This window comes from Centruroides sculpturatus, unplaced genomic scaffold (assembly GCF_000671375.1).
Source record: "Centruroides sculpturatus isolate CEXI.00-Female unplaced genomic scaffold, Cexi_2.0 scaffold1909, whole genome shotgun sequence".
Classification (NCBI taxonomy): Eukaryota; Metazoa; Arthropoda; class Arachnida; order Scorpiones; family Buthidae; genus Centruroides; species Centruroides sculpturatus.
In genome coordinates this window covers 56064-71035 of record NW_019386114.1, presented here as the reverse complement: position 1 = coordinate 71035, position 14972 = coordinate 56064, and the positions used below count along the sequence as shown (strand labels likewise).

Here is a 14972-nt window from a genome sequence, read left to right as displayed (position 1 = left end):
CGATTTAACAAAAAACTTATTGAAGAAATTTGAATTTGCGAAAATAGTAAAGCGTGATTATTGTATCGAACTAACAATCTTGAACAGTTTCAAGTTTGCAAGCAAGAAAATATTTGAATAAGACGGCAATTTAGTCTTTACAACAGTTAACTGATTTTTGAGGCATTCTGTATTTCTTAGCAACACGTAACCATATTTTAAATTTCCTTCCCATTCCTGTTTTATGTCCTGTGATAGTTTCGCCAACGTTAATTTAAGTGGTTGCGGGATTGCATATTGTAAACAGACATTGGCATTTTGAATATCCATCTAAACTGTCTATGCATAATACAATAAAATCTATAGAGAGCACTCGGGCAGTCCATAAAGGATTTAGCGAGTTACAATGAGAGAGCACAGCCTGTTTGTTTTTTAATTCAATATTTAAAGTTATTTTTTTAATATAAAAATTAGAAAATCAAGCGAACACAACAGCTTCTAAAATATACAATACGTTCTTCTCCACATCATCTCTAAAATTTTTGTATCATTTTAAAGTCATTAAATACAGTATATTAACAAATTTTATATCGATGATAAAAACTTTTAAAATTGCTAATTGATTTTCAGAAAAAATTAGCAAGTCTTCTTCCTCATCTGTTCGTTCACAATTAAATTTCTTTACAACTTACAATTGTGAAAATTCTGATAGTTCCTCACTGGTGTATGGAGATACAACACTTATAATCAGAAGAAATGCAGTGTGACAATTGCAACGTGCAATTCATCTTGCAGATGAAACTAACTTGCAATTTAAACACTCCGAAGGCCTAATTTGTTGCATCACACAATAATAACACGGCGGCTTATCGTCAATGGTTATAGGAGAAACACGACGATCGGTCGGAAACAAGTACGACGGATTACCAGAAATGTCGTTTTCAAATACGTGAGCTACGAAGTCGGTGGAAGGATCCGGTAGAGGAACAGAATACGTAGAATTTCGTTGCCATCTATTTACGTTCAACGTACGCTTCTTAGTCTTAATTGTGACTACACAGAAACAAATTACGGATACCACGATGAAGAGTATGCCGAAAGCTAACACAATTTCCCCCACTTGACGAACCGAATCTTGTTTCATAGAGAAAGAATCGTAAAATCGAGGATTATAAACGGTCATCATTACGATTCCTGTGATGGAAGAAAATACACCCAAAAACACTAAATAAGTTGAAAAATAAAATATTCGACGATATAAAAGTAAATTCGACGTTTGCGTGTTCGCTTCCATATTAGTTGTATACAACTGAATAGTATGACGATTAATCTGCAAGGAACGAAAAGATTAATGTATGTAACACTTTTATATATAAATGTAATGAGAGTAATGTATTTATATATAAAACTTATTGAAACATTTTAATAGACTAGAAAAAAGTGGCACAATTGATAGATAATCCCCCTTTGAGGTAACTTAGTTTAGTGTCAAATCGACGGAAAAGGCTGTAGCAAGTGAATTACAATTTTTACGCTCCCGTGATGATAAAACACCAAACGAAAATGACGGGGAAGAACTTATATTATTTGATTTTATTGCGAAATTTAGACAATCGAATCATCCCATAGAGACTGCTTTTCGGAAGTATATACACACACGTTTGCTATTTACACGGATATCCGAATTGTACGAATTAAAACGTATGTTGGCCTTTAAGATAATGTTATTGTTATTCAGTGAAATTGTCCTCAAAGTTGTAAAATTAGCTTAAAAGAAGTATATTGATTTAAGCTTAATTTATACTTTTTATAGGGTAAACATTGGTAATTCCGTGATACTTTTTAAATTCATCTTCATAAAATAAGTAATTGTAAAACGAGATTTCAAATTTTGCTGGCAGATAGCGCGGAATATATTCAATTTGAAAATTTCCTTCGTTTGAGTAAATTGCCATTTTATGTGTTGGCAGAAAGACTCCTATCGTAGGAATAATAATAATAAAAAAATATTGGAAATTTGTACAAGTGTTGAAGGAGACTGCAATTTTTAATCATATTTTTCATTTATATCATTTAAAATACATTCTCTCTACCTCAAATTAGTATCGGCTTCCCCCGTACATCATACATTTCCTTTAACGATAGAGTCGTGTTGGTCATCTTTTTTTCGGAATTGAATTAAAACAACACGACTTCTGGCTTGCATCAAAAGTTTAAGTATAGTTAATAGGGGCCTCCTGCCCCTAATCTTTCCACATCCGGTCTCGTCTTTCACCTATCCAACTTCGTTCTCGATATTAATTAAAGGAGGACAGAAAATCGGACGACAGTGGGAATTTATAGGTCTACAATGTTTTAAATTGCAGCCCAACATATAAGCTAAAGTATCCTCTCACGAAATTAGCAATGTATTATCACAAAGTTATCCACGATATGACGAAATACCTGCACGCAATATAAGAAATATACCACTAGAAAACTACGAGTAAGATGTAAACATACAGTAGAACCCCTCTAGTCCGCCCTCGGCTAGTCCGTCACTCCGGTTAATCCGACCGTGGTCGGAGTCGAGAAACTTGTCCCGACTCGTCGGTGACTCACCGTCCGTCGCGTTCTTCTGTGTTCGTTACAGTATATGTTTTACATTGTGTGTACGTGTACAGTTTTGTGTGTGTTTTCAACATGTCAGGAGTGAAACGTAAACACGTTACTCTTTCATTAAATGAAAAGTTAGCAGTGCTACAAAGATTGGACAAAGGGAAGATTGTTTATTTTACTTTTTTCTGATAATCCGACCTTTTTTGCGTTCCGACCATACCCCCAGTCCCAAAGGTGACGGATTAGAGGGGTTCTACTGTATTCCTAATGATAAAAAGCCACGCTGTTAAGAGTATGGCCTCTTTAATAGTATAGTTAACATTTCTATTTACGAAATATACGTCAGATAATTAAAGAATAATTAATTTTATCACAAATTTACCAATGTTTACCCTAATATTCTGTTCATAATGTGTACGAAACGGTTTGCAACACTTTCAAAACTTTGTGCTGCTATTCTCCAGACTGGGACACTTACATTGATTACCCACCTGTACCTCACTTCTAACACTGTTTCTTTATATTCTAATCCTCTTCTGCTACCAATCGCCAACGTTTTTATTTCCATTCCGTTGCCTAATCGCCTACTGTTCTATCGTACTTCTACCCTTATTCCTACTAACTACGGTTATTTCTACTGCCTTTCCCGTTCAATTGTTTCCTGTGTTTTTTCTCCACAGAAAATAACTACTCTCGAGAGTTGTTTGGTAATTTGTAAAATTTTTATGTCTGAAATCTATAATTGTTTTTTGCATCTGCCCGAATATATTTTGTTAAATATGAAATAAAACTATATCGAAATTAACTTAGGTGTATTTAAATAATAAAAATTGTTAACTTACATTACTTGTCGCAGGCTGCATGACGAATGACGAACTCGTTGGGATATTCTAAATAATCTCTAGTAACTTTGACGTTTTTATGACGTCGTATTTATTATCTGCGGCGATAACGGAAGGCGAAATTTCCGACGAAATGTTTAAGATAAATAAAATAATTTCTTTAAATTTTAATTTAATACTTAATTATCTTTTAAACGAGACATACATTAAAACCGAAAAAGTGGCACGCTTAAGAACAAATCTCGTATTCCCAACCAATGATCAAGGAGTTACAGTTAGACCAATTACCGTTTATTTTACTTTTAGTAGGCGAATGCTTATTGGCTAACTTATAACGCGTGACCCTACAGTCATAAAGATGTCATTTTCTGGTCATGTAACTCATACAATATTCAGATGAGGAAATAACACAGAAAAATGAAAGTTTCAAAGTCTCCCCCCTCCGTTAATACACGTGAAAGGCACTCGAATTCGGTATAAGATTTGTAACAAATGTTACGAGACCTCACAAATGTAAGACCTTGGTCCAGTGAGTTTGATTAAAAAATTAACACAGAATTAAAATGTCGTATTTTCTTTACTTCGAGTTTAATTTTCCGATTCCCGCATCGGCAAATACATTTATAATTTTTTCTAAATTTGGCGCTGCTGTCCTCTTAATTGCGTTTTATGCGTACAGTGTATCGCGTTTTCTAACGAATTTCGGATGTTAAAGGAGTGAGGAAACGTTTTTCAAATAACAGTAGAGCGTCGTTTATCCGAATCAATTGGGGACTGGGGTTGTTCGGATAACCGATTATGTACGAAAAAATATATTAATTTATCCCATCTTGACATTTTTCTCCGTTGTGTGTCGCTTTGCGTTGAATTTTCGTCGATGTTAAGCCTAACGAAGACTATTGTATCGTTAAAAATTATTTTTTTATCTTGTACGAACAAAATAAATATATTGAAAAATATAAAAACGATAAAAAATTATACTTCAGAAGTTAATTTAGTATCAAAACGTAAAATATTTGAGTAGCCCAAGACATAGCCAAAGATTGCAGCACCACAGCACTGGCGAAAATTTAAATTTGCCGGCTGGAATTCTTTCGGATGATTGAATTTCGGATAATCGACGCTCTACTGTATTTCAAAGGTGCTCACTTTGCCCGGTCGCGCGTTATTCGCCATGCCAACAATAGGCATGGAGGAATTTAAGTATTGGTAATGTTTAAAATTGTATTACTAATTCTCCTCACCATCATCATATAATTATTTTGTTTATATGCGTGTCATATATTCTATAATGTAAATGGTAAGTCATTACGACGTTTAATGTAGAAAATACGCAGATTTTTGCATAATTTACGATAAAAATAAAACGAGATAAAGGTTATTTTTATTATCGTTGGAATAAAATAAAATTTCTGATAAGCGATTAAAAAGGAAAACGACTCGAGAGGAAAAAATGTTATCGATATAATTACACTTTTAATAATACGCAGCGTATAAAATTCTATTTACATTTAAAATTGTTACTTATCTAACGAAATTACGGGGAATTTTTTAAAAATTAAAATAAATAAAGATAATAAGTGAGGTGTTATATTTCGAAATTTAACAAAGATTAAAAAAAATGCTTTTTCTTATTATAATACTTGTAACTCTTCGCCCGGTGACATTTGCTCGTGTCTATAACGGGAACGACCGGGACCAGGACCGACATATCCGGGTCAAACTCTTCGGAAAATTCGGACAATACCGAATTCCAGATTTGGTCGGCTCAAATTTTCGCGTTAAGACGGATTTTCACGGGTGCGTCGGATCCAGGGCTGTCGAGGGGTGGCTTGCAGCCGAACGTACAATGAACACGAAAAAAAGTTTTAATGCGGAGAGGAAAGACCTTTAAAAAACGTGTAATTTACACTTTGAATGTTACTTTTTATAAAAGTTTAACGTTTCGGTTACTTCATCCATTCCGAAGTTAAACCTGCATTTGCAAACAAGGTAATTATCGATATTTACAGGTATTCGTGGCGTAATACGGTAGATACGTTCCGAAATAATGTCGCGTTATGCGAATCCGTGCTATACGAAACAAAGGACTAATACAAAACATAAGGTCCGTTCCAGAAATTAACAAAAGTATAATATTTTTTTTCGTCACTAAGAGAAATATGTTTATGAAAGAATTCAATAATTCATTTACAACTAATAATTAACTAACAATCACAATTAAAAGTACCGTATTACGCGTTAATATTAATTTAAGTTAAACCAGGACATTTTTTTTACAAAGTAGGCTTACTCTATTTACATTTAAAATTATTATTTATCTAACGAAACTACGAAAAATTTCGTTAGATAAATTAAAATTAAAATAATAGTTATATATTATAAAGTGTTATATATCCGAGTCGAAAAATCCCTAGGAATTTTTTGGGGGTTAGTCCATTCGGATATGTCGGTCCTCGTTCCTCACCACTCGTCCTTCCATTGTGGGTCTGGACGAACCCATAATGGGCTTACTTAAAAAGGCCCTCTTAGTGCCCACAGGGCGAAAAGAGTTAAAAATCTGCTTTATATAGATTTTTTTTTATAAAAAAAGAGACGATTTAATAGGAATCAATGTTAACGAAATTTCGAAGCACTTAAAATCATTTAACTGTACAGGGGGAAGCGAAGATTACTCGTTTATGACGATGCCGAATATCTGTTTTGAAAATTGTATTGTTCCTTGATTAAATCATTGCAAATTAGGCCGGTTTTTTACGAAACGTTCCCATGTAATGACGACGCATCTCGTCGTCGTCACGCCGTCAAAATCAAGATACAATGTTAGACACACAATTTAACACGTACCATAATTGTAATGTCTGCACTTCGACGGTTGACTATTTTGCATCACACAACGATAACACGGCGGCTGATCATCCAAGGTACCACGATGCTCGATTGGAAGCACGTAAGATGGGTTACGAGAAGCGTGGTTTTCCAACATCTGAGGTCTGAAATAGACTGGAGGAAGTGGAAGAGGAGGAGCAGAAGGAGCAAAATTTCGTCCAGTTGAACCCTTTTTCATCCTATATTTTGCTATACAGAAAATAATTATTGACGTTATGGTGAAAAGTGCTCCAAAAGCTAACAAAGTTGGTCCCACATACTGCAGATGATCGCTAAATGGAGGAACGTAAGCACACGCTGTCACAATTGATCCCGTGATTAACAAGAATAATCCAAAAGTGAGTAAACAGACAGAATAATTGAATATTGTCCGATATGTAACTAAATTCGGCCGATGCGAGTTCACTTCCACATTAGTTATATAGGTCGGAGCAGTAATGGTATTAATCTACATAAAAAAGATGCAGTATTAGCTTATACACATGGAAAATGAAAGAATAATATAGATCAGTGACGTCAAATATTATACTGCTAATAATCTAAAATCTGGACAAAAAGAAATTTTATTCTCAATAAATCGTCAAAATTTAATCCTTGACGCCTTTACAACAAAATGGCGTCTTCTCTTGTCGTAGCTGGTTGGATGAGCTTCTACGATATATCGCCCCGCGGTGTACTGTCATTTAATAATAGTTGAATGCGTTTATAATGGTCGTTACGCGGGGAATAATGCCACCACGCAGGTCTTTTAAGGGTAACTTGTCCCTATTCAGGCATTACAGACGTGGAGAAAACCTGGAAAAATTCACGTGGCCAGTCCCTACGAGCGAGGCGCAAACCCACGATCGAACTCCAGTGTTCAGGGAGCGGAACCGCTCGGTCACTGGTGGGCCAAAATGGCGTCTTAATTGTCATTATTCAACGCCATCTGCCTGCTTTGAGAGAGATTTATTATGACATATTTATTCCGAATTGTTTTAAATAAGATTTACCTTCGATTACTTTTTGTTTAAAAATTTTCTATTATAATTACTAAATTAATTATAAAACTATTATTACTAAACTAATTATAATTTAGAAAAAATTCTGGAGTTTCGAGGCGATTAGTGGCCTTAGCCTTTAGAAAGATAAACCGGTAATTTCTGTAGTTCTGTCATTCTATTAATATATAAGGATTATAGTTTACACCAACAGTAAAGTACAGTACATACTGTAAATACCTTGTATATAAGTTACATAGTAAATTGTAATATGTGAAAAATGTATTTTAATATATTCTTTAAGAATTTTTTTAATTACTAAATGAGATCATAAAGTTTTCCATTGTTTTGTGCACGAAATAGCACTAACGGAATAAATCAACTTGAAATTTACAAGTTCCTATTAATTTTAAAGGTGACATTTTATATGAGTGCTTTCTATGAAATCGTATAATGTTTATTCATACGCGAGAAAATAAACTATTTCTCATTACTCGAGAAATAAAATGACTTAGAATCTTTAAAACAACGTTAAACCTCCGGTGGTATATTTTTATTTAATTAAAAACACGATAACTACACATCATTAATGATGTCGTCATTAATATCAATATAACGCTGCCATAAGTTAGTTTTCGGTGACGTAGTAAAAGAAAAGACGATACCGGCCTTATTATACCCCGCCGAATACGTAGTAACAACGCACTTTTTTGAGATTGCTACAATCGCGTCAAAACTGTTTTCACACGACGGAGAACTACGTAGAGAACGAACAACCATTACAAATTCACACAGCAAACTACCACGTTACACAATTTTCTGAAGTATTCTGTACGTGACAATTTCATTCCTATCCTTCTTACGTTCATATAATTCTGTGGCAATTCCTATTGCTTCACCTAATCCTTACATGTTGCTTTTCCTATTGTACTTTTAACTCTATCCTTATCTACTTCGGCTGCAATCTATAGATATTTATACCGTTGTTATGTCTCATAATTACTTTATATTTAACACAAATAATAAGACGTATAATTGAACATTAATGAAGTGTTTAAATAATAATAAAGACCGTTTACTTACATTCATTATTGCGGGATGCATGACGAACTGGTTTGTATCTTCTGAATAATCTGTTGGGCATAACACAGCCTCGAGGAATCGTCAAAGTTTATCAGCAGAGATAACGAAATATGTGGTTTTTAATTAATGAGTCATACGAGAATAAAATTTATTGTAATGCTCAATTAACGGCTCATTTCAGCAATTAATTGAGCATATATTTATTTATTTTAAGCATGAAAATTTGAAGATTTCTAATGAAGAACATAGGCTATATCGAACGAACAACCGGATTCTTTATTGAGCTATAAGGCTAAACAATCCTTAAGCAATTTGGCAGGAGGCAGGCTGCCAGCCGCTGTATCTTGTTAAACGTAAGAATAGATTCGCCTTTATTATGTATTCGTTGCAAAACGAATGGTTCGCTAAAGGATATATGTGGTAGGACCCATAGGCATCTTTGCATATTATGATTTCGGTTAATGTTCGTTTAATTCGCCATTCAAATATGACGAATTTGTAACTAATTACAACAATTAACGAGATTTTTGCAACAATTAATTGAATATTTCAATATGTAAATGATAACACATTAAGATCTTTAATGGAGGCACGCAAAGCGACGAATTGAGGATTCATTGCAGCCATGGGGAATGCATGTTATGGGTTTCTATAGCGAAGTAGATTTTTGCGTAATTTATATTTATGATAAAAACATAACAGGATAAAGGTTTTTATTATCACCAGAATGAATTGAGATTTCCGATAAGTGAATTTTATCTAATATAAATAAAGACAATGTCAGTATAATTATACTTTAAATAATTCAACTATATTCAAGTTAATATGTTTATTATTATGATTTTAATTTTCTCACAATTACGAAAAAACGTATTATTATCTTGTTACTGTTTTCTACGAATTTATTCTAATATTAAAAACTTCACTAAATAACAGGGGAAGGTCGGGTAGTATCGCACACCTAAGCTTCTCTTGTATTGTAAAAAAATTACAGCTCAATTGGTCCAGATTACATTCCACACAAAACTTTATTGTCTTATAAAAACACCTGTTGAAACTCGTTCTTCTAAGATAAAAATATTAATAATTTTGTTACACTTTTTACAGTCATTACATTTTTACCGAATTCAATTGTGGAGAGTTGTATCGTAGACGAGAAAAATCTGCAAAAAGAGAATTACTTTTGGTTTCACAAACAACTTTTTATTATTAGGCAGAGTTATTGAGAAATTTATAAAAGTACAAATTACAGATCGTAAAACTAAGTTATTACGTGATAAGAAAGTGGTATAAATGAGAAAAATTTTAAGAATTATCAGTCTGAAAATTTAACAATTCGTTTTAATGACAAATGCATTTTGTGTTTATTTTTTGGTAATGCAAACGTCACATTCATAAAAATATTTGTTTCCTTCGAGATCGGCGCAATTTTCGTCAGCCTAACCTTCACAAATCCTACACTGAATTCAGTCCTTTCAAAGGTTTCACCAGAGATGATGCAGCGAGTCTCTCGGTCTTCTCTCTTTTCTCGAACTGATTTAGGCCTATTTACTGTTTTACAGTAGAGCGTCGTTTATCCGAATCAATTGGGGACTGGGGTTGCTCAGATAACTTATTTTTCGGACCTGTTGAATTTTGGGAATCGCGTGACTCAATCATAGCTCTTGGTTGGCTGAGGCAGACTGCAATGGTTATGTATTTTTGCTTGGAACACATGTAAAGAAATGTTCTTTTTTTGCACAAAACGTCGATTTTCAAAGCTGAAAAAATGTTGGATGCATATTTTTTGAATGAAACTGACTATAACAATAGGTAGGAATGAGGCTGAAAAATATAATCAATTCTAAACTCGACTTGACACCAATTCATGCGATTTAAATTTTCAGCCAGAGTGATAGAGTTTGTAACGGCTCTACATTTATCTTAAAAATAAATGTTTTGTAACAGTTTACCAATTAAAATTTTACCTACTTTACCACTTTAAAAGTAATTATGAGTCAAGACTTATAATTAAGCATTTCTTGTTAATCACAAGCTTTACTTTTAATAAGGTATTCAAATACAGCCGAATATTTCAAAGGTGGCCATTTTCTCGTGTTATTATTCCACGATTTTATATTAGTAATTGGTGAAAACGACTGTTCATCTGAAAATAAATTAGAAAATACAAGTTTGTAGAAGCAACTATGTAAAAAACCGAAAAATTTGCATTAGACTTAATTGTATGATATTCCGTGAATATTTTGGAGATCTTTACGAATTAAACGGCGATATAAATACTTGCTGACAGATAATAACGACTTGAATATTAGTAAAATTAAAGCCAATTTTGCCAATTACTTTCTAAAGAGAACAAATGCAAAAATGGGATTGAGATTTTCTTAGTTTTATTTAAAATTTTTATCAGTTTTAAAAGATATTTATTTCCTCCCATGCAAGTTGCGCTCTTTTTTTCTTCCCGATTACTCTCTTTATAGTTTAAAATATAAAACTCTCATCAATTACTAAGAAAGTAGTTGTTATGAAGGAATTTCTATTAGTTATTTCAAAATCCACTATATTCTCGATTGTGTAGTTTTTGCAGTACGGGAAAATACACCAACCTTCTGCGGAAACTTGTCGATAGCAGGGATGGCCAACTTTTCAAAGTGCGCGTGCAAAATAGTAAGCGTACGTACCTTTAAAAATACTTACACTTCGAATAACGATATTTAAAAAAATTAAAGGAATATTCATTGATTAGAATAAATGTAAAGAAGTTAATTGAAAAAAAGATGGTCACACGATAACCAAAGGATGATTGAACAATACAGGTGATAAAACAAAATCGTATGATACGTTAAGTGCCACTTTGGGCACGTGGGATATCGATTCGGCATCCCTATAGCACTTTCCAGATATTTTGTTTGTTACTGTGAGGAATTACATCATCCTAAAAGTTACTTTTTAAATATAGGCCCTATATATATATTTATATACAGTATTATGCTCGGCATGGAACATTTACGAAAGATTCTGAAAAGAAGACAACGTAATAAAAATGAGTTTATATCTTTTGTTTGTTGAGAGCTTAGGGGAGTTTACGTATTGAGGAGGACCAAAGCCCAAAAACAAAGGTCGATTACATCGTCAGACTTATTTTTTGCAAAATGTATTTTCAACTGCAAAGTTCTCCATTTTGCGAAATGTTGATTTATTAAATTTTATTTCCAACAAATATAATGTATTTTACGTATTATACTATGAAGTAAATACGGAAGCTGATTAAATGAAAATATTTGTTTCGTCATTGCTTTATTTACCAGGCGAGAATTTGTTTGATATTACTAACGTGTACACTTGAATAAAATTTACGGATTACGAGCCTTGTTGATCATTTCTTACATACAATAGTTCCCGTTGGTAGGTCGTTCCAAAACATTCCCCCTTTTGCTAATTCGGAGCCGCACGCGTTCAAATGTGTTATGTCGACTAATTAAGTAATTTTTCTTTACATTGAAAACATGACTCACGAGGAAGGAAAACGCAAAAACTAACATGACGGCCGAATCCATGGCAAAATCCATAGAAGCCGTTCCCTGAGAGAGAAGAGGGAATAGAAAAAGTGAAATAGTTTTTCCATTATTTCATTTGTCTATGCAATTTTCAAACACAATGAAATAATTATATGTCTATGTGTTTTTAACTAATGCTCAAAGACATACGCAATTGATTTCTCACAACAATCAAACGATAACATTGTTGCGGTGCATTGTTGCTTCCACTTCGTGACAAGATTTATAAATTGAATTAAAAATCTAAATTTTCACAATAACTTCTGATTAAATCAAATTAAAGTAATTAAAATCATAAATGTTAAGTAAAATCTTTAACTTATCTTGTAAAATGTAATTTTAATTTGGCAAACTGTTTATTAAAAACTTCCTGACACGCAGACACTTTGAATTTTAATCTCAAATGACGAATATTATATTACATTTTACCGTAATATTTTTTAAGTATGATGATAATTTATATTATTATTATTAATTTCTAGTTGAGTTTTTCACTAATAAATAAGAAATGTTTTTTAAATGGAAAAAAGGGAGAAAATCGGTGCACCCAGTGCGGCAAAACATTTCTACGGCCATTTCATTTGCGTGGACACACGCGGATTCACACTGGCGAAAGGCCGCATTATTGCCAATACTCCAAAAAAGATTTTCCAAAAAGAGCAATTTGATAGAACACCTGAAAAACCATTCCAGTGCAATTGTATGGGCTGCAATTATCGATGTAAACAAATATACAAATTGATGAAACATATGTACAGTCGACCCCGTATAACTGTTGATAATTCCGTTTTATATGAATACCATGTTGTACGAGTCACTTAAATTTTACAAATATGTGTGCCGGGCTGTGAACGGCTCATGTATTTGTAAAATCTAAGTGACTCGTATAACTGTTGATAATTCCGTTTTATATGAATACCATGTTGTACGAGTCACTTAAATTTTACAAATATGTGTGCCAGGCTGTGAACGGCTCATGTATTTGTAAAATCTAAGTGACTCGTACAACATGGTATTCATATAAAATGGAATTATCAACAGTGTTATAGGGGGGTCGACTGTACTCACTTCATCCTGCCGCAATCTTATCTGAAGTAAATATTATTAAACTATTTTGTTAAATATTACCAATGCACAGTATAAGCCAAAAAATTAATAAAATAAACGAATGCAATAAAACTATATCNCACTATATTGAATACATGCCATATTGTTAGGAAATTCCTTAATACAGACACTGACACACACAATTTTAGTTTTGTTTTGGTTGCTATGCCTTGACTCTGGTCCGGCATAGTACACAGCCACTGGTGTGTACCGAGTATAACCCACTAAACCCAACACAATAATAATAATAAGCGCAGAGCCCAAGCGGTTAGGAGTTGAAAGTTGAAATTTGGTACACAATGAGGGTACGTCACGAGAATATACCAAGAAGGGATTTTTCGAAATTTCCCCCGCGGGAGAGAGAGAGAGAGAGAGAAGATTAAGTTTTATCCTAAAGAACTCAGCTTCTACTACTATTTTAAATGCTATTTTTTATTTTTAACTGCGCTGGGTTAAAAATTACCCTAAATAACTCGGCTTTTATTGTACTAATTTAACTGCAGTTTTTTCGTTTTTGACTGCATTTCAGTAGGATATGTCATGAGAGTGCACATTAAGAAGGGATTTTTGGGAATTCCACTCCGCCGAGAGAAGATGAGGAGAGAGTTAATTTTAGTCAGTATAAAGTGTAAGTAATAAAGAAGGATAGTAAATAGTGGCACGTATAGTATACATTTTGGCAATTAATATATATTTTAATCATTTCCACTTTTCGGGTAACTCAAAAACAATATAAGTAAAATTAAAAAGACAGAAATAAGTTTTTACAACAAGTTATCAATATATTAAACTGTTCCATTGTTTATTTTGAAAGATAACTTTAAACATGTTAATATAGAGAATAAAAAATTAATTTTTTTGCACACACAATTTATAATTTTTGCAATACAAAATGTACAGTACATAAAGCTTTAGCATTGTATAGTGTAGAATGTATAGGGGAGATCGGGGCAAGATCGGCATGTTAAGCTTTACTTAAATTTTGTGTAATAAATACTGCTGTTGTGAGATCAGCCGGGGGTACCTATTAAGGGTGCCACTTACTCGGCCTATTCCGTGAGAATAGTTCTCTAAAGTTTCGAATCGTAAGATCCGATCTTAAAAGTTTTATATAGGAGAGCGTAAATAAAAATGATCTGAACGGCGAAGTTCAGATGCTCGTCAGGATTCCTTGACACCAGTTAATCGATCTTATTATAAGCGGATTAACACGCGTTTGCCATCTGATTCGGAATAAATTTGAAGAGACATTTTAGTAAAATAAACAAGAGTAAATTTAATAAATCTAAACAAACGAATACAAATAATCGATGAACGACAATTAAGCGACAAGCTATAGGCTAAAACCTATTCTATGTTAATGCGCGATGGAGAGAGAGAGCTCACAAAATCATTCCAAAACATACGACCTGTTTAGTTGTCGTCGTCTTCGTTTCGGTAGGTAAGGGACACCTTGTCGATAGAGTTCATATTACTTTCATACGGAAGATCAATTCGTGCACAAAATATAAAAGTATCACTTCTACGTGTAGACTCGGGACTTAGTCTATGGGACTCCGTTAAGGGCGTTGGTCATCAGGAGGAAAATTGCGTGCAGTTTTGACGCTTCGGATCTGTCGAACAACTCCGTCGTTGAACTCCCCGAATTCGGACTAAATTCCCTTATATCTTAAAATTTTCGTCCAATCATCGGCTTGAACTTCGTTCATGTGAGCGGATGAAAGGGGAATCAGAGAGGGGGCGATAGTTCCCATCTAAGCGAGATTTTTAACGGATAAGGGAAAAACAGAGGATGTACGGACTTCCCTTAACGGAAGTAGCATCTGTTATCTATCTTTTCCCACGTCTAAAACACTAGTTTTTCACAAAAATGAAGTAATATTTTGTGTCGATATTTAAACATATTTAATAAAAATTATTAAATTAGGCCCAGGGCCTTT

At 33.4% G+C, this 14972-nt stretch overlaps 1 protein-coding gene across 2 annotated transcripts; it reads right to left on the bottom strand.

Moving 5' to 3' along the window:
• Positions 1-43: 43 nt before the first annotated feature.
• On the bottom strand, positions 44-8462 carry LOC111613663. Of its 2 annotated transcripts, XM_023355013.1 has the most exons (4): positions 8372-8462; positions 6267-6756; positions 3420-3517; positions 1001-1309 (listed from the first exon to the last, which is right to left on the bottom strand). In XM_023355013.1, the coding sequence occupies exons 1-3, from the start codon at positions 8390-8392 to the stop codon at positions 3468-3470; spliced, it is 561 nt and encodes a 186-aa protein (XP_023210781.1). In that variant the 5' UTR covers positions 8393-8462; the 3' UTR covers positions 1001-1309; positions 3420-3467. The 2 variants fall into 2 exon arrangements, with proteins under 2 accessions (XP_023210780.1, XP_023210781.1); XM_023355012.1 differs by lacking the exons at positions 6267-6756; positions 8372-8462 and having other exon boundaries at positions 44-1309; positions 3420-4219.
• Positions 8463-14972: the final 6510 nt, after the last annotated feature.